The sequence below is a fragment of the Macrosteles quadrilineatus genome, unplaced genomic scaffold (genome assembly GCF_028750875.1).
Source record: "Macrosteles quadrilineatus isolate MER2022 unplaced genomic scaffold, UCM_ALF_1.0 Scaffold_3__2_contigs__length_128488019, whole genome shotgun sequence".
NCBI lineage: Eukaryota > Metazoa > Arthropoda > Insecta > Hemiptera > Cicadellidae > Macrosteles > Macrosteles quadrilineatus.
This window is the reverse complement of record NW_026542596.1, coordinates 28,902,183-28,923,856: the sequence shown is the minus strand read 5'-3', so window position 1 is coordinate 28,923,856 and position 21,674 is coordinate 28,902,183. Positions and strand designations below refer to the sequence as shown.

General features: G+C 34.0%; 1 protein-coding gene across 3 annotated transcripts in view; it reads left to right on the top strand.

The window, feature by feature from the left end:
• Positions 1–12,887, top strand: part of LOC128989609 (E3 ubiquitin-protein ligase RNF19A-like) — a 52,761-nt gene extending 39,874 nt beyond the window's left edge. For all 3 annotated transcript variants that reach the window (XM_054411545.1, XM_054411543.1, XM_054411544.1), the window contains 6 exons: positions 7,466–7,661; positions 9,076–9,235; positions 10,139–10,292; positions 10,675–10,806; positions 11,854–12,029; positions 12,372–12,887. In XM_054411545.1, coding sequence (XP_054267520.1) covers positions 7,466–7,661; positions 9,076–9,235; positions 10,139–10,292; positions 10,675–10,806; positions 11,854–12,029; positions 12,372–12,579 — 1,026 coding nt within the window. In that variant the 3' untranslated portion in view covers positions 12,580–12,887. The remainder of the gene's footprint in view (positions 1–7,465; positions 7,662–9,075; positions 9,236–10,138; positions 10,293–10,674; positions 10,807–11,853; positions 12,030–12,371) is intronic.
• Positions 12,888–21,674: the final 8,787 nt, after the last annotated feature.

The window sequence follows — 21,674 nt, the reverse complement described above, 5'->3', positions numbered from 1 at the left end:
TAGCTACTTTCTGAATGGAGTGATGAATACCAATTTTTTTCAACTTATACCAAAAGCATAACAGGAATGTAAATTTTGCCCTCAAAAAGGAACAACGTAAATTTATTACTAAAACAGATTTGTTCTTATGTAGACCTATTTTATTCTTAAGGAAGTTATCATGTTGCAAACTGCTGGAGCTGTGTTTTTTTAGGCTCAAAACTAATACATAGCCCCCTAGTCATTTGAATATTATGTTTTTCCGATTAGGGAGCACAGCAATTCAAACCCTAACCCTAATGAAATATTTGAATGGCCACAAAGATACACAGCAATTAGGATATTTGAACATTGTTATAATATTCTTATAACTTAAAGAGATAAAAGTATTAAGAGTAAGCTTGGCATCGATCCTGAGCAAAGTACTCTATCAACGATTGACTTTTATGAGATATTTAAATAATGTATCATCATCATTATTTGAACTTTCTGAAGAGGGGACAGCTTCCATTGATTGTATCCGCTCATCCTATGTACTCTGTATGTCATTTTCTTTTAAAAAAGTAAAATTTTAAATTTGCTTGTTGTAGTGTAATCAAAACAAAATTTAATTTTTACAAAAAACTACCTAAACTATTTTGATACAAATTTAGCATGGTATGGACTCTAAACATTCAACTCTAAACAAAATGGTACAACTCCCAATGCTGTAAAAACTAGGTTAAAAGGTTTTGCAATATTTAAAGTTTTACTCATAAATATTATAATTACTCCCACCCCCAACCAACCCATTACAAGGGTTGTTGACAAGTGAATGGGAGAAACAAATTTTTATTTTTTTTATTCATTGAACCCTTTTGAGTCTAACATTCTCAAGATTTTTGGAAATACACTATAATAGTGTATTGGTTCTAGTTTTTTATTCCTCTAGTTGCCGAAAGAGGCAGTTAGCTCTTTCCTAATACTTAGCAAAATACATACTTTCGTACAAAGTTAAGTCTTAAAGTATGGAGTTTAAGGGCTTAAAAATCACAAACTCGTTTTTATTTAAATCGACGCAACAGCTGGGCGTGACTGAGACTGACCTCCGTGTAGAACTTGATCTCTCTCAGGTCGAACTGCGCCTCTGTGACGAAGTAGCGAGAGAAGGGGTCCTGGGGGAGCAGTTTGACTATGAGACTGAGGTGGCGCGGGGCGGAGTCTAGGGCGTAGTCTACATGGACGGCGAGGATATCAGATAACACACTCTCCCCCTGGTCACAGCCGGGACGTACGTTGAAGGCGTCCACGGTGACGTCGCCGTTGTGGTGGGTGGAGAGGACCGAGGCTAGCCAGTCCTCTGTGACAGGACAGTCGTCCTCTGGGGACTCGTCCTCGCTGGAGACGCTGCTGCAGGACATGGTGACGCGGTGGGAGCGACACGGAGACTGAGTACACCGCCCCAGCGATCGATCCGGCCCGGGGGGTGGCGACTAGCGAGTAGCGAGTAGTCGGTGAATCGCGATACACGACGGTAACTGTTGATCACAGTGAGATAGATGGTCGCAGAATTGTGTGTGTCAACTAATACGATGGTGGGAAAGTATTTCGAAGGGTTTGGAAGGTGTAGCACTCGTTATGTCGAAACACATGTGGCTAAAAATATTACGAAATTGATTTATAAACACCATAGCTACTCGCGAAAAATGTCAATAATCTATAAAATACTAGTTACAATATGAATACGTTATAGCTTGAAACGTTTCAATAAAATGACACGAAAATTATATAGTTCACCGTTCATATTTAAAGGTGAAAGGACGCTATTTATCAAGACAATTAATTGTTGCGTTAGTTTTCATTGTCGATCATTCATTGTAGGACAATACCGATAATACGTGCGTCAACTGTCGACTAATATTCGGTGAATACATATTTCGGAGACGTTTTGGAATGTGGAGGATAGAAATCCTATGTCCAAAAAATGTTGTAAAATCAAGAACATCATAAACAAGCTTATCGTGAAGAAAATATAAACAATCTACAGTTGAATACTGCAGTTTTACATTGCGATAAATTACAACTAAAAAGACGATGTTAAAATGGTGCGAGTTAATCGAAAATTGTGGAACTTGAGATAAAAAATGGTCTTTTCTGCTCTGAGTATTTATGTTATGTTTAGGTTTTCAGTACTAACGTTCAAGTAAATACTGTAAATGTTTAAGCCAAAAATATAAAACTAAAACCCCTGTTAACGATGACATTTTTAAATGTCTTATTCTTTTCCGTTCTACTCTTGAAAGTGTAGAATAATTTCCTTCAGTGAAGTAACCTTTGGCTTCATATTTGTGTAGATACTGTAGTAGGCTGCGGTATTATTTGTACATAATCGTCCTTTTCTCTAAATCGTGCGCTTATAATATGTGTTTTCTAATTTTCATTTAACTAATTTCTGGACGTTTATTTAAGTTAGGAATATTTACTTTGACGATAATAAGTGCTTGATTTTTGAAATTCGTCAGTAACTTAATATTAAAATTCACTGTGGAAAAATCTCCTTTGTTTTTACTATCGATTAGAACACTTTCCCTAATGTATAATTCTTGTACAGCAAAACTGTAAAATTAATTGTTATCGTCAATAGTTTCATAGAAAATTTAAATGTTGTCAATGTTTTGTTTACAAAATACGTTGTCTGCTATCACTGCTAACAATATGCCTATACGTGTAATGTATAGCAGAAGTGAAATTGCTAATCTAAAAATATGTAATAGGTATAGACAAATAATTTCTACATGTTTTTTTCATAATTCAATTTACAGTTTAGTCCAACTCTAAATTTTCTCGCGTTATCGTACATAGAATTTATTTATGTTATTAGGATTGTCATTTCAAATTTGAAAATGTTCATGATAAATAAATAAATATAATAAAAATAATATAAATAAATAAATGTTCATGATAAATTGAGTTTTCTATCATAAAATGTCTACTACAATATGGAATACATTCCATACACTATTTTAATACACATTTCAATACATATTACTGATTTAAAATTGCAAATCTAACAAATTTCACCACGGTTGATTTATAAATAAGGATTGAAATTTTAAATTTGAAAACATCTACTTGTTGAATACAGCTTATTCATACTGGATTATGGTCATCAATTTACAATTTAATGTTTATTTTACTAGCGTTTGATTTTTATATCCGAACTCGTATTCAAAATAATTCATTGCATGTGTAGGACTAAAAACTTAATTTCGGTTTGTACAGTGGTGAACGCCGCGCCGTTGCAGTCGTGTCGCCATGTAGAACACTCGCTGTCGAGCAGGTTCCAATTACGCGCAGTTAGTGACGTCGATGTTTACCACTTCACGGGACTATTCCCCTATCGATGTCGCGGCGCGGCTAACGTCATCCGATGTCGACTTCGATAGATCGATTTATCGCAATCGCATTACCACCCTCTCGTCTCATTAGTGCAGCTCTTGTTTTAATTATCGGTTAACATCCCTTGGAGTCTTGTGAAAGGGGATGAATAAAACCGATACATTGCCCCATCACTCGTCACCCTTGCCGCAAAACAATGGAATGTCAATGTCGTATAATCTCGCATCAAAGAATTGACCGACGTAAAATATCACTCTTTGTCGAGTAAAAGGTAGGTATAACCATGGCGGGTATTTTGGAAATATGTTGCTCTTTTATATTTAGAGCTTTAATATTGATGTTCTAAGGACCTGCGTTGATTATGTTCTATTGGGTAATTATTGTATTAATCTCTCCAGCACAATATTAAAAATACAGTCCACATTTGTCGTGAATGAGATGAAATGCGGGTTTTAAGAAAGGCTCAAACTTTGGTTATTGTATGATTGGGGTGACAAGTAACCATAAAGTACCGATTACACATTTATGGGGCAAACCGTGCCATACAACATGGTTCCGTTTTCACCCTTTCATGGCCGCGAAATCGGTCACTTCCTTTTTTTTCAAACGTTTCCACTGCTGTAACGTTTTATTCTGAAGCATTATGTAATTCTGAAGAAAACTCATCTTGAAATTTGGCTGTCGTGAAAGATTGAGATATAAACACATTTTTTTTTTAATAGGTGAACGAAAGACCTACAACAGTATTTGGAAAAATGAAGGAATGTTTTAGTAACTTTGTTCATGTTTTCTGGCTTGGTTTATTTACTTATGTCGTCTTCAACACTTTATACTTTACAGTTTTTAAAAAATTCCTGAACTATGGGTATGAAAAAATGTATTTCACTGAATATTCATATTATTGTCAAAACATGGTTTGTACTGTAGTATTATGGTTCCTACTGAAAATACGTCTTTACCTTAATCTTTTGTGTTAAAGCTATTTCTTAATACCGGTACTGTGATATCTTAAAGTTATTGGTATTATACTTCATTCACAATATTTAGGTGGTTTTAGGTGAAGAAATCTATCCCCTCCACTTGACAAGGACCTTAAAAATAATAGCTCAACAGCTGATTAAGCAACATACATAAAATACAAAAAACTGGTGGGAGAACTTTCCCTCAAACTGCCTGAATATTGTGAACAGACTATAGTTGATATATGTTTCAAATGCTTTAAACATTATTTGAAAATAGTATAAAGAATTTATCTTTTTATCTTAGAAATAACAATGTTAACAGTGAGTGGCAGTCAAAAAATACTTATTAAGACTGACTATTCTCATGAGACAAACTTAACTATCTTAATTGGTTGGCAGTTGAGCTCAGTTAATTAGCCATGGGTTGAAAAATTCCAGTTTAAAATGTAGGCCTACACATAAATTGTGACTCCGATAAAATTTCAAAACCTGATTCCAGAATTAAGTTCTTTCAATTTTGAAAAACTATTCTTCAATAATGAAATGTATAATTAAATTTAAAAGTTCAACAAGGCCAATATATAATAAATTATTTTAATCCACAACCGCTTTCAGAAACTATGTTTCCATCGTCAGGCTGTGTTTAAACTGATACAAAAAGTAAATATTTACAATAATAAATTAATTTAAAGTAAAGTTAAAACATATGATGAAGAGGATATTGGAAAAATATATGAAAAAATAATCTTTTGAAATTTGGATATATTACAGTATTTTTCTTGATGTAATTATTTTAAGTAATTCCGAGTCCATTATTATTCTTCAATAACCTAAAAAAAATTAGATATGACTATATACAGGGTGTCCCACGTAAGGTGTCTCAAATTGATTATGGAAGAACAGCTTAACGTACAAGGATTAATAAAATTATTTCCCACTAAATCTACCCCAAAGAATAACGTCAAAATATTTTCAACTTTTTTCCGATACAGGGTGTGCCAAAAACTGAGGGTCACTAGTTAAAATCTCTGAATTTTCGAATGTAAACATATGTCATGTTATAGATAATTTTAAAGGTATTTATTGGACTAACATTTTAGCAAAAACAAAAATTAATTATCTTATTCCTTTTCAAATTGGCAGTTTTTTTTTTTTTTTTTTTTTTTTTTTTTTTTTTTAAATCAATATGTTTACTCTGTGTTTCCTATAGCAATGCACCCTTCTCCCCCTGACCTTCTCCAATTGAGTTTTCTTACTTGTTATGAAATTATCTTTACTGTGATATACTACAAGTAAAGGTTTTTTTTATAATAAAAATTACAAAAAATTTGCAAATGCCCATTGTTCAAAATGTTCAAATAGAAACATATGTCAAGCGGCACATCATTTAATAGGTTTTTTAATTCTCAACAACTTTGTAATTTACACTTACTTCGTATCTCTTTTAGTTTTTGTGAAAACAACAACAAACCTAATTTTCCTATATCAAATACATGTTATTATCAAGTTCACTAACCATTCCACTGTGTTATCAATAGACTCAGGGTTTACAAATTAAATATTTTTCATTTCCATCAAAATTTTTAGTTTAAACTCTTATCTGTTCAAAATCTGGAAATATTATTTTTCTGCTTTAAATGTCATGAAAGTTCATTAACAAATTCTTACATCCCAAAGATATCGCAGATAAAGCCCTGTGAACCTATTGCATTCTTTTTCTGAATAATAATTTTAAAATGAGCTGTGCTATTGATACTGCTCATACATAACAGCTAAGACTAAATACAAAAGAATAACAAACCTTAATTAATTTAATTATTTATAAACATTACTCAGTTTAAGACATAAGACATTTATTCATCATTTTTTACATATGAAATGCATAGATAAGTCAAAATGTTGGTAAATACATCTTGTATTCAGTCTTGAGTAAATAAATGTATAAATATATAAATAACAAGGAATTCAGTTAATACAGTCAATATAATACAAGAGTTAAAATTAAAATTGAGCGACGAGCAAGTTACAGACCATGGCAAGAGATTAAAAATTTGACAGTAATAAATTAAAAAATCGTGCAACTTATATCTAAATCACAGTTACATCCTATTTCAAATATTTTTTATTAACTTATCAGACATGCTAAAAAAATCTTCGATACGGTAGAGCGGGTTGTTTACTAAAAATAAAAACAGCCTTTTCTTAAAATTCTTAAAGTCTAAATCTGTCACAGCCAGAGGTAATTTATTTAATAGCCTAATACCCATCACAACATGTCCAGATCTTGTTTTTTCCAACCGTACCTGAGGCAGATCAATCTTTTTGCAGTTTCTGGTACTAATACTGTGCACTTCATTTCTCATTTTGTATTTAAAGCTATTCTTAAAAGTAAACAATAATAATTGATAAATGTATAAGTTAATGATGGTCAATATTTTTAATTCAATAAAAAGGGGTTTACAGTGTGCTTCACTATCCTCTTTACACATTATTCTGATGATTTTTTTCTGAGATAGAAGTACCTTGTGGATTTTAGGAGAGCTACCATAATAAATTAAACCATATGAAGCAATTGACTGAAATAACGCAAAATAAGCAGATTTTACATAATCAAAAGGAACATAGTGTACTAATCTAGAGAACAAGAAAACAATTCCTGAAAGCCTATTTGTTAGTTGATCAATCTGCTGTGACCAGGTTAACTGTTTATCAATCAAAACACCCAAAAACTTAACATAATCTTGTGAATCAAAAACATCAGGTACTTTTCTTAAGCTAAATATTATGACGGATAGCTTAAGAAAAGTACCTGATGTTTTTGATTCACAAAAAATTGTTTGTTTGTTTAACAATTTCTAAGACAATTTAAAGTAACTAAAAGCAAAGAACATGCCATACAATTACCCTTAAAATAAAAGAAAAAGTTATTATTAGACACATTTTTAAAGGCTTTTATTGTTTTCCGTCATTGCTCTTATCCTAACTTTCTGCAACTGGTTTGGGTTGATTAATAGAGATTCTACTTTATTATTGTGGTGTTCCTATTCTACTTCATGCTGTTATTCCTATAGTTAGTAAAACACCCAAAAAATAGTATCTGTAATAAATCTACTTATGGATATTAATTCAGCCATGTTTGTTTACAGGTGCTTGTATCGCCAGTGCTGGCTGGGCTGGCTGTAGGTATAGGAGTGCCTATCTTGTTGTTCTACGTGTACGGTGTTGTGCCGGTGTCCTTGTGTCGCTCGGGTGGCTGTGGTGTCACTACCTCTGGAGCTGGTGTCAGGTTTGACTTTGATGACGAAAACGACATCATGGGAGTCATCAGCCCCAAACCTACAGGTATGCAGTAGTTAGTATTGTAGAAGGTGTTGGTGTAGGCGCTGATGAAAATGTTAACCTTCGACATACTCATCGGTCTTTATCGTTGCTGTCGTATTACCTATCTCCCATGTTAATGTTGTAGTTCTGTTAGTTTTAGAATAACTGCCCCTGCTGCAGCAAACCTGCTGACTAAGTGAATTTCCATTTTCCTGATTGGATTTCCACTTAAATAGTTCCTTTAATATGTCAGATTGATTTCCTATTTAAATAACATTAGTTTTAAACTACTCAGAATCAAATTAATAAATTTGCCAAGATTGATGAAAATTGAAAATATATCCATAGACAAGCAAACAAAACCAGTTTACTCATTACTCATAAAAATAACACATAGAAATTTTAAATTGAAAATTTTTTTAATTTTCTCCATAACTAATAACTGTACAAACACTTCAAGATACTAAATCATTTGTTTTTTAAGCTCTTCAAAATGGTTTAAAGAACAATTTGAAAATTCTTTGTTTTGAGGGTCAAAAATGAGAAAAAAAACCACGTAAAACCCCGTTCTTATGGTCCTATCATACTGATTTGTGATCTTTTTCAAATAAACAAAGTATTATTTTTATACCAAATTTCATAAAAATCATATGATTTTTGATCTAGTTTGCTAATGGACACATCACAGTTAAATGAATGGCAGATATATTCAGCAATCTAGACCAATGAAAAATTTCTAAACTTATATAAGTTAAATGACAATTTAAATGAAAAATTGAGTCACCTTTGTACAATAGTTATTTGTGCAACTAGTGAGCAAAGTGAGCAATTGCCTCACTCGAGAGAAATCCTTTCGAGGAATGGTTTCTCGAGTGAGGCGATTGCACTTTTCCCTCGAGTTGCACATTATGTTTTACTACATGTACTACATTATATTGTTACCATAAAACAAATAAATTGGTAAAGAAACGTGCCTTCACGTTGCAAATCTGGAGTGAGACAATGTTAACATTGCCTCACTGATGATCGAATTGGCCACTTTCGTGCCTTCACATTGCAAATCTGGAGTGAGACAAAGTAATTAGAGTGAGACAATGTTAACATTGTCTCACTGATGAGCGAATTGGCCACTTTGCTTTCTCAAATCAGTGAGAGAACATGTACATTGTTAGGTAACTGTAGGAAAAAGCATGAAAAGCTCTGAAAAATCTGAAGAAGAAACACTTAAAAAAGTTATGTGCAAGAACTGAAAGCAAGACTTCCTTAGCAAAACACACTGTTGTTTTCATTCTTCTTAATGAACCGTATTGATGAGCTATTGAGGTTTTCGTGTTAGCTGCAGCATCACACAAACGTACAGTTCAACGAGGTAACATACAATTTTAACTTGTAAGGTTCTAAACATCATTAATGGCAGCTATTTTCCCCTACACAGATGCTGACACAGTCAGTCACCACGGAGGTAACCCCAGTATAGGGGAGGTGTCGTTGTCTCTGGGCAGTGGCAGTCAGCTAGAGAGGGAAGCTGACAGGGAGTCTGCCAGTATGGTGGCTCTGGCTGGCAGTATCATCTCCTCAATGCCCGGCGGCCACAGGTTAGTGATCACCACCATTCCCAATTACATACAATTACATGTACTTATCCTTTTCCATTCCAAACATCCCCAGGTCTGGGCATCGCTAGGCCTCTAGATCATCTCCTGTCGCCCTGCAGTTTATTTTCAACTGCATTTACCTCATCAATCCATTTTTTTCCAGGTATTCATCTTAGTCTCCTTCCTTATATCACCATAAGCCCCAATTGTTTACAAATTCTTTCTTCTTGTCTTTTTTACACATTTCCAAATATGCTAATCAATTTCTTTTAAATCTAAATCTTTATGCTTATTGACTTTTTTTTATTGATGTTTTAGTGAATTTCCCTATATCTTTTTGGTTTTTTAAACAATTGAATTTGAAGCAATTGGTTTTTTAAATAATTTGTTCATTTATAATCGACCATAACGAATATCATAAAAAAAAACACTATCAACACAACACTTTTTTATGCTAAGTAAAAAAAACACTACTGGAAGTGTAAAAATTAAGATAAAGCGATACTAATCCAATAACATGAGGGATAGTAGAAATGAAAGGTATAAATGATAAAGGGCTCAGACAAATTGTGTCGAATACAGTGTGTAAAACAATCAGAAGTACAGTCAATTGAAGATACCTCAAGCTGAAATACAGGGGTGGCAAAAGAGGTTGTCTCGATATACCTGTTACAGCACATTGTAATACCACACGGAAACACTTTGTGACCCCACTGTACTCTATTGACGGGCAGGGAGAATTGGATAGCACAGAAGGTTGAATAACCAAAGTTCACATTATTGAGACTCTGAACTTTGGCTACTTTATTTTTGCCATCAGATTTTAATTAAGTTAATCAGTTACCTCTCCAAATTGTAATTTACTTGAATAGAAATCTATTATTAAAATGATAAATTCAATAGGTTGGAGGTGCAAGCTGATGTAGCATCAAGTCAGAGATTCAGTTTGTCCAGTGAGACGACGTCAAATGCTACTAGTCTCTCCGACACCAAGTCTCTAGCAGACGACGGAGGAGCGTCTACACGGGCACTGGCTGGCTCTGTGCTCAACTTTAAGGTGCAAACCCATATAAACTGTAAACCAAAAAGTCAAAACCATGGTCAAACATAAGAAATATCATTGATCAATGATGATAAGATAATGCTGTTGCTGCGTTACGTGGCAGTTTCCTCAATGTGACTATGTGCATGCCACTCTGTACTGAATATGATAAAAAATAATATCAAGGAAATTCATCCATAGGACACAATTTTTTAAGTTAATGGTAATCGCAATTAAATGTCTTAATTGTGAAACCAATCTAAAATTAATCGTCATCCCATGAAATTCAACGCCCTATTCAAAGTTAGGGGAATTCAGTTTCAATAGGATTTTCTGAGGATAACTTCTAGATGTGACGATTGTAGTCAAGTGCTACAACTAGTATTGTATGTTACAGGTTGATGGAGGTTCGTTGTCAAACTACAGAGGGCTCAGCATAGACACTCCTGCAGACTCAGTGTCTATGAGGAGTGATGCTAACATGTCTCTCAGCTCACTGGAGGAGCTGGCTTCTGGACTCATGCGCAAGGTAATACAAATACAGTAATGAAAATTGATCCACACCCAATCAATACAGACCTCAATCCAAACAACTATTTAACCTCCCTTCAAAAACGTTTCACTTGTTTGTTAGCTTTCAGAGGAAATAGCATTTTGCATGGGAATTCATGAAGTAAAAGGAATTGTTACACAACTATTATGAATCGAGAACGGGTTTCTGTGGTCACAGTAATATTATAAACATCTTTCATCCTTACAGCACAATCGAGAATGTTGTCTGTGGTCACGACAAAATTGTGAACATCTTCCTGCAATAACGGTAAAAATCAATGGTAACATAAAGAGCTTCTTTCATATTATGGTCAAATTAATGTACTGCGGTCTCGGCAAAACCATAAACATCTTCCAAAGTTGCGGTATAATCGTGAATAGCTTCCGCGGTCTCAAAGACATCATCATCTTACATTGGATCCGCCCATCACTAGTTGTAATATTTAAAAACTCCTTTGTCTCCTTTTGTGTAGTTAGCTATATTGTATTCAATCACTGACTATGCTATAATTTTGGCTGTTTCATGACATTGTCAATAATTTGTTTGTATTCAAAAGACAATAAACCTATTTCATCTCCCACAATCATAGGAAAATCATCAATTTTCAATTTTGCATGTTCACTAATGCTTTCTGAAGAGGAGGGAACATGTGCTAGACTCAGCTTGACACTCAAGCTTTGAGTGATAATCATTTTCCGCTTAAATACATTGTTTTCCTCGGGCCCGGAACTAAAAGTACCGTGGACCTGCAGACCCCTTGTAAAAAGGTACACTTGGCATCCAGGATTTACTGCCAGGAAAAACCAGGGAAAATACTACAATTTTATCTAGGAGTTCTGTAGCCACCTTCGTTCTGCCACTGTTCCTACTGCCTCCTTATTGGGGCGAAAACTAACATTACATAATTACATTGGAAGACAGAAAGCTGTTTCTTTAGCCCAAATACCAAGAACCATTGGGTCCAGTTTTGATTTATCAACCATCACAAAGCATAGGAATCTGTAGTGGATTTGTTGTGTGTAGGTGGCCAGACGCAAGCTGCCTGTAGACAGACAGACCAGTGACAGTGGAGAGGACGGAGGTTCTGAGAGAGTCAGGTTTGACGACCATGTCAGCTTCATACAGGCTGAGCGGACACATTGCAAAGTTACCAAGAAACACTCAGGCAGCTCCACCGACAGTGTTACTTCCAACTCTAGGTCAGCTAACACTGCTTACTAAAATTTCTCTAAAAATATCTCTAGTGAAATTAAAAATCAAGAATTTAAAAATTCAACTTGAGTTAACAAAAAAGGTGGAAAAAGTATTTAATTAACATTGCTCCTTACTATAGATAATTTCTTTCGCCTCCCTCAAGATTAATTCCACCACCTCCATGCAGAGTCCATAGTCAAGATATTTTATTGATGGTAATTATTTTACCATTATGACACTGTTAACATTATGCCCTTTGCAATGTCATTTAAATAATCATACTTGACTCTCTGATTGTCTATATTCAGGTAAAACTTATCAACTAATGTTAATTCTGTTTGTTTCAGGCCTAGCATTTCGGCCATGTCTAGTCTACGTAGTTTGTTCTTCCACAGTTCCGAGACTGCCAGGACTGATCTGCCGCCCACTCCTCGCCCGACTACGTCCAAGGGAGAGACGTCCCGTCCCCCCTCCACTCCTCCTTGTCTTCCCGTCATTCCCGAACCTCCTACTCTGTCCACTGATCAAGTTACCATCTCTATTCCCGAACCTTAAGTTTGTTTATATCATTGTTTACAATTTACTGGATTTATTTTTCTATAATAACAAAGACTTATATAAATTTAAATGATCGAACATGTATATAAGGTGTATAATTAAGTATTTTCATGCTTCCTAAAATGTTTATTGGTAGGCCTAATTTTCCCTATAAATTTAAGTTTGGACTGAGTATATCGATATGGTGTAAATGATTGCTTATATCAGTTTTGTTATATTTATTGTTTATATTCTTAAAAACTAAAAATGCTCATTGATTTTTTGCATAATATAATGTACATTTAATAAAATAAATTTACTACAAAGGAGTTGTGAATTCTACCTTGTGCCTCTAAGCTTTATCAATGGTTACTTAAACTTGAATTATTTAAATTGTGATAGTGCTCATACTTCTCAAAACAAAAACATCAAACATAATTTTTTTCTAGTGTTTACTAATGTTTGAGAGAGAATTGATATGATAAAAGCCTTTTAGTGTTCTCAATGCCAAAAATCCACCGACCTCTTTTAGCTCGTTGACATTGTGTGTTTTATATTACATTAGTTTTCTAATATTCATTGTTAACTAGCTGTTTGCCCGTTCTACGTACGGGAATCTTGTAGTAAGTTAAAACCTTATATTCAGAACAGGAGTTGGTTTGCATATTTAGTGTGCATTTTTCCAGATATGATGGCAAAACTATAACTGTTTAGGAATACATATAAACCTTCTCAAATACAATATCTGACAGTTTCAAATCCAAAACGAATGCTTCGCAATTAAATGTCACCCGATCGTGTTAGTCCATATTTTATATCTAACGATGAAAGGAATTGCTTTACAGTATAGATCTATGAGGCATAGCCCTAAGGTAGGCCTGTAATGGAAAGTTACTTTTCACACTGGTTAAAAGTAGTTAAAACACTACCTCAACCTCACTACTGCACACTTTCTGCGGGTTGAAATTTTTATTAACAATGGTGCTCTTGTCTTTTCCACAAAAAATAAGGACATTAATGCATTGCCAATAGACATACACACACAAATACACAATTGAGTCCACACAACATTTTGGAGTCCAGACAGAAAACGCTAAAAATTTTACAGTAAGACATCAATTAAATTTAATAAGCAATAAGGTACAGTGTTTATAAATAAATAGTGATGTGTTTGTATGTAAAAATTATTCTTACTGCTACCACCGGTTCTAAGGAAAAGTAGCAGTACCGGTACCAAAAACCAACGTTTACATTTGAGAAAAGAACTGTAGTACTTACGACTAATTCAAACTGTCCTTCTAATCAAACTGTATTATAGGTGTTAATTAATTTGTTGGCAAATATATACATAAATAAATACACAGGCCACAAAACATGTAACATGTAACATTAACAACGTAAAGCTTTGAAAACTTACTACGGTTTGCTAAAAAAACTTTCACTTGATGTGGTTCAGTACAGAAGTTATTAATCTCCTTTGGTTTTAAAAGTTTTTAAGTTTTCGAAAATCAAAATTATTTCCCATTAGTAGTATTATTTGTAAGAAGCTTTTAATGTGGTGTGATTCTAATGTGATTCTAATGATTTTAATGTGATTCTAAATGGTGTTTTGTGGTTCTTTTTATTGGGTAAAATTTATTTTTTTGACACTCAAAACATACAATTTTTCAATAATTAAAAAAAAAACTATGGAGAATAAGTACCTAAACTGTTGTATACACAAATATATATTCTGTTTCAGTGATAAATGTAGAATATAATGATATATTTTTTTCTAGCAATGTAGTAGCGAAAGGTTTCCAAATTTTCGGGTTATGCAAAATAGAAATATGAAAAGCAACCCACAAGAAAACCACAAAATATTTTTTTTACTCGTTTGATCTAAATGTAAAGGTTGTGTGAAATACGATTCCCAACATATAAATATCAATCTTTTTTAAATACTCATAAAAATAAAATTATAAAAAAAATTCTACATAGGCTACATATGTTCTTTTTTGAAAAAGTACCAAATTTTTTTGTTATGTAGGAAATAATGCATCAATGTTTTTTTCTGATTTTAACATTGATTTACTTCTGCATCCATGTCATGTTTTGTAATACAACGTTCTATTACAAAATCAGTGGAAAATCGTAATACCACAGTAACATTTAAAACTACTGTATTTCTTATCAAGTTAACTTATATCTATTGTACGGATTGGTTTATGCCTTTTTGACCACTTTTACCTATATTTTGTCATATTATTCAAGACAATCATAGGTTCATGAGATTATTTTCATACGTGTTTTCAATTATTCGATACACAATAATACAAGTGCAGAAGGGCACATTGCCAATATGAGCCATGTCCATATTTTGTTAAATTAATAGTAGTTTACAGTACCTGGATTAAATTTTTAATAATTTGTATGTAAAGTCATAAATTTGGAAAATTACAATTTACTGCAAACTTTCCAGAGAGGTCACTTCAATGTATTCATTCAGCTTAGTGAAAACATAATATAAAGCCCTTGAATGTTATATTAAACCAACGAAAAGGGTTGTGCATATTTACTACCGCTACTCAGCAACAAAACCCATTTAATTTACCTATCTCTAAAAAATGTCTCAAAGGTCACCGAACAGCAGCCTAAAAAAAATACAATGTAACTTACCCAGATAGTATCATAAAAAAATGCTTAAACTCGATACTACAAAAAAGTTTAGGCCAGAGCCATTTTAATGAGCGGATTATTCATCTGCAGAAGAAGTTCATTATGCTCGTATCGTGTGATCCACTTAACATGCAATTAAGAGAGGGAAGGTGGGCTGCATGGTCACTAGTCTCTTTTTAGACTTCAGCAAGGCGTTTGACTGTCTAAACCATGCCCAGCTACTCCAACTTAAGCATGACAGAAAGAAAAGGAAAAGAAGCAGATTGGTTTGAAAGCTATCTAAAAGATAGAAAACAACTTGTTGAGATCAACTACACCAACAACAACACCACTCAAAAACTGCTAATGTAATAAGAGGGGTGCCTCAAAGCTCTGTGCTCGGCCCAGTATTATTCCTCCTTCACACAAATGACATGCCAGACTGGCTTCAAAGCAGCTGTCATACAGTCATGTATGCAGACGATACAGTCCTCACAATTACTGATAAACAAGCAGTAATGCTAGAAAGAAACACAATCACCTATTTCAATCAAACTAAACAATACTGCTCAGAAAATGATCTAGTCCTAAATGAAACAAAAACAGTACAAATGGCTTTCGCGACCAAGAACAAGAACACACGACTAATACCACTGACTCAAGTAGAATTAAAAGAAACAAGGAAGCACCTAGGTGTTATGATTGATTCAAAACTAACTTGGAAACCACATGTAGATCAACTTTGTATGAAGCTTTCTTCATTCATCTACGTGATTCGCAGAATAATGCAAATAAGTTGCCTGGACGTGGCTAAATTAGCTTACTTTGCCCTTTTTGAATCACACCTGAGGTATGAACTAACTACAACTAGCTACCACACAATCTCAGCCTATTTGAAAGCAAACCAGCGTACAAAGGAGCTTTGTATTACAATCATCTACCTGAGCAGCTCAAGTCACTACAACTGCCACACTTCAAGAACAAATTGACATCATGGCTACAGGACAGACAATTTTACACGGAAGCCAAATTCCTGAAAAAAAACAGCACCAGTGGATTTTCCCCTCAACCCTGCAATGTTGTAAATAGTTTTAAGTTAACCATCAAAAATTTGTTGACACATTACTATTCTCTATGAATTATGTAAATAAAGAAATATTGTCTATTGTCTATCTTACACTTAAGTGAGATTTTTTAAAATAACACTGCACTTAGACTGTAAAAGAATTGGCACTAAGAATAATTACCGTTTATTCAGCTGCTGCCACAGGAAGGTCACGTTTCCTTTAAACTAGATCTCATCATCCCCATCGATCTCTAATAGAGATCGATGATTATCCCTTATAAGATTCGTTGATTAACAACAATGGATGTAAACGTCACATAACAGACAGTATTTGCTTTTAGCGAATTTCCCATATAGGGAATAAGCTATTACCGTAGGTCTCATGATAAGACCTAGACCCGGAACCGATTTACTTTTTCGTTTTGAGGTCCCCAGAGACCAAAAACACCATCCCTTCAAATTCATATATATATATGTGCCTGTTAGCGCGATAACTTTTAACATAACATTTAGTAAAAATGATCCGATTTTCATGAAATTTGGTACAAACGTGTAAACCTATGTTTATTCTAACGAGTTCGCGAACCAGCATAATCGGACCATGGGAACAGTGGTTTATGGGGTAAAAATGGGTTTTTCCCATTTTTTACCCTAAAAACAAAACATTTTGCAATTTCTTTCTCAACCATTTTGTAGAGCTTCAAAAAAGAAATAATTTAGTATATTGAAGCGCTGTTGTATGCCTAACGGTCACGGAGAAAATTTAAAAAAAGTGTAATTTAAAATTCCCATGTTATTCTTATGGAGAAAATGAAAACTGTTGTAGTTTACTTGTTTATGGATATATATTGATAAAATTTGGCAAATTTATTTATTTCATCCTGTACTATTGACATATGGTCAAAAAACACTTTTTACCTTCCCCGTAGCAGCAAACCTAAGCACTTGTTAAATCTAATGTTATTTAAATTGGGAATAAATATGTCTTATTTATTAAAATATTTTTGTAAAAATGTAATCAGACAAGTTGAAATTCGCTTAGTCTGCAGGTTTGCTGCGGCGGGGGTATTTGAGTATTGATTTGTCATTTGCATTAGGTATTAGTTGTTGTTGGTTGAAGCTGCACAAACATATGAACGAGGCCTCAAACAGTTCAAGAATAAAAGCCAGGTTCACTACAAGCATGTTCCACAACACCTAACATTCCGACCGAAGAGAGATTATATTGAATACACCCGCTGCAGCAAACCTGCCAACTAAGCGTATTTCCATTTGCCTGGATTGTTTTTCAATTAATCTATTAAATTAACATTTATATTTAACGAGTACCTAGGTTAGCTGCTACAGGGAAACTAATAAAGTGTGTTTTTATTAAAATATCAATAGCTTATTATGAAATAAATAAATCCGCCAAGTTTGATCAAAATATATCCATAAACAAGCCAACTACTGTACAACATTTTACAATATTCTCCATAAGAATAACATGGGAATTTTAAATTAACAATGTTTTGAATTTTCTCCGTAACCAATCACCATACAAAAACACTTTGATAAACTAAATTATTTTTTTAAATCTCTTTAAAAAGGTCTGGAGAAAATTGATAAATTTTGTGTTATAAGGGGAAAAAAATTGAAAAACACATTTTTACCCCATAAACCCCCCGCCGCCTTACACCTTCAAACGAAATTTTATCAAAATCGGACAAAAACTATACTCAAGCTATCGTCTGGACGGACACACACACACACACATATATATATACAAATATAAAAATTTTTACGAATGGTGTTTTTGGCCTCGGGGGACCTCGGAGGAGCCTAGATCTTACCATGAGACCTACGGTAATAGCTACTTGCCTATAGGGAAATTCGCTAATATTGAAAAATTTATGTAATTGATAAGGCTGAGACAGTGAGACAACTGACAGTCTCAGTCATGACTCTCTTTTGCCGGCTACACCACGCACGCTACCGTATCAGTATTATAATGGCCAATTTTGATTAATGTTTAGTATTTTCGTGTTCGTATTTCGTGTGTTTAACGACTCTTCCCAGTTATGAAGAGGATTTGTTGGAATATGTTTTAACTGATGGCAATAGCTTGAAAATGAACCTTTAGGTTTGAAACCTGGGTCGCTGACCTAAATCCAGGATCACTGACTGATGTACTACAGGTATTTATTTTATTAAAAATATATCCCCCAGTAAGATTTTACTATGGCTTTGTACTAAAAGTTACAGTGTGTGAGTGTGATTTAGTACAGCATTCAAATTTAAGATTAAGAAAAAAATTGATGGAAGACCTTTGAAAATGTTTAACCTAAGAATAGGCTAATACTTGTAAAATTTCTAGCCATTACAGATATTTTCTGTATGTGGGAAAAAAATTGTAACACACCTAAATTGTTCCTAAATGTATTTTTAGATAGCAGTAATATTGTAAGTCCTTTTTTAGTTGCCTGAATTTCAGATTTTATTTTATATCCGAGAAAATAAAAAGAATGAGAACTCTGGGTAATGGGTATTGACTTCGTCCATAAGACTACCAACGAACGACATCAGTTAAGTTGTAATACGATTTAGCTGCAGTGAGATGTATTTTTGTTGTGATCATTATATATTCGGGACAATTATTTCTACGGTCTATAAACGTAGACGCACACGTTCTAATTTAAATTGAATTTCCAATTAGCAGGCCTGAAATAAATTATGATCACACATTTGTGATTGGTCCCTACCTATTAAGTTGGTTAAGCTTTAATCCGTTGGCGAATTTACACTTTAGAATTGCGACGATTCAGTGATCTATAAACGTAGACATGGCCTATAAATTCTCCAAGTATGCCCAATTTACGCACAATTTACTATCCTACCTGCACAGATGACTTACACAGATAAAATATATCTTGTAAAAAAACGTTTGCACAACTTATGACAGCTAGCCGACCATACTACTGGACCGATTTACTCGCGGGGTGTACCAAATGAAAGGTTTACGGTCAGATGCGCAGGTTTTATTTGTACTTTAAAAATATTTATGTTAATTGGAAAAAATTGTAATTTCTACATAAATTTCAGAGTCTGTGCTGAATTCTGTTGTCAATCATCTGAACTTTGTCAAGTTTAAATGTGTTTTGTTAACATAAAAACAGATGGTCAGGATACAATTTTGTTTACACCCATACGAAAATGGGGTTATCTTTAGTTGGTGATGTTTCAGTTAATTCAAGTAAAATATAATAATGTTATTTTTTTGTGTAAAGAAGAAAATTACTTACGTTAGATTTTGTCTTGTTAAAGTAAGTTTTATTAGCATTTGTAATTTTTCTACGATACCTCGAAGAGATCATGCACGCAATTAGGGATATGACATTGACTAACCTACACGTACGTTTTACCATGATGCATGATGACAAATAATCGTTATCACCCTTATCAACTAGCCTATATATCAAATATATCACGGATTTTTGTAGTCACGAAGTGACGCAGGCTGCTAGTAAAACATAACAAAAGTATATAATTTTAAAAATTGCATCAAGCATTGTCCAAAAGTCATACAGTAGTAGGATATTTCAGGTCTAAAATTCTGAGAGAAAACTAACAGATTAAAAGGTACCTACTTAAAAAAAAAAACTAGTTCCAGGGAATCAATCGATGTTGTGGGGATTCGACCAGGTTTCCAAGGACTCAATCACTAATCCAGAGGGATTCAATCAAAGTTTCAGGAAATCAATCTAGGGTTTTAGCTAGGGACTTGACCATTGTACCAGGGAATTGATGGAGGTTTTCCGGACTCGATCAAGGTTCTTGGAAATTCTACAAGGTCCTAGAAAATGTATTCTAGGGATTAGGAACTTAATCGTAAAAGAATCCAGGGATATAAAAGTAGTTATTCAAAGTAAATAATAAAGTTATTAAATCGTCAGATAAGAAGCCGACACTGAATACACGCAGAAAACAGATCAAACAAAATACACAGTAGATCAAATGAGTGCAATCGCGGGAAATACCATCGTTACAAAAATGTTAGTCTTGTCAACAGGTAGAAGACAGCGTTGTCGGAGATTCCTACAGAAAGTAAAGGCAGTAAAGGTATCCGCGGACCACGTGGGGAGGATGTGGAAAGTAAAAATGCTGGAGAAAGGAGCGTTGGCCCACTTCGGCTCAGAGGAGGAGCCTAGATTCAGAGTGCCGTGGACTCGCGGTCTGTGCGTTACATGCGGATGCCTTCATTGGAGCTACCCTGCCCCTGCCTCACCCGTAAGTCGACATTTTTAATAACCAATTTTTTAAATAGGCTAGTTAAATTATTTAGTGATAGGCCTGCCTAAAATAACTGCTAGTGCTCTTAAAAATTTTTTTGAACAATCTATCTGGAGTATTTTGAGCAGATTTGCGAATCGGCAAGTGAAAGTTGGACAATGATCTTGACTTGCATGTGCGGCGAAGGTCCAACTTTCTTGAGTGATTGACCTTCGCGTAAATACTGTCTCATGTTCGTGGTTCCGACTCTTGTAGTTTCTCACGGGTAGAACTAAGGGAGACATAGGAATAACGATGGCCGTGTTAAGGGATGGGGAATTGGTGTACTAGGGGCGTTTTTAGGGATGGGGAATTGGTGTGCTAGGGGCGTTTCTGTTGTATTTTCACACTGTGTACAGCATTTATAAGACTTATGAACTTATTTGTTGCAAAGCAGTATTTAACAGTATATTCCATCAATATGGCGTAAAGTGACTATTTTTTTATTCGAGCTCAGTTTGTTTTCATGGAAAATTAGCGATATCCATGTTTACCAGTTGTTAAGTTTTCTAATTAGTACTAGCCGACAGCATGTTTGATTGATTATTGTTTAAAGGGTCAAATTGCATATTATGTTGTTATTCAAATTTTATTGGATTTTGATATTGGTTTGAAAATTGGATGAGAATACAGTATTGTGATTTGGTTTAATGACATACCAATTTTACCGTAACCCTTTTTAAAGAAATAGGCTAATTAATCTTCCATTTAATGGAAAAATTAGGATTATTTTTATTATGTTTCCAGCTTTTAAAAACTTATCCTTGGAGTGGACGATCCCTTTTATTACCATCAGGGCTAAAAACATGTTTTTACAAGTCTACCCTTTACTCTAACAAAGACTTGTTCATTACAAAGTACCCGGAGCCGCTCCCCAAACTTCATCATTAAACAATTCATTGGTTGAAAAATAAATCAAATTTACCGAATTGCAGATACAAGTTTTATGGGTCGTAGATGCCTGCCTGATAGCTGTTATAATAAGCCTAGAATAAAATATTAGGCTTCTATCTGTCAGTGGTAGATCATGAAACCGACCAACACAGAGGTCAGCTTTTTATGCCCTTGCCCCCTCAGGCTACACCCCGTTCAAGTCCAATTT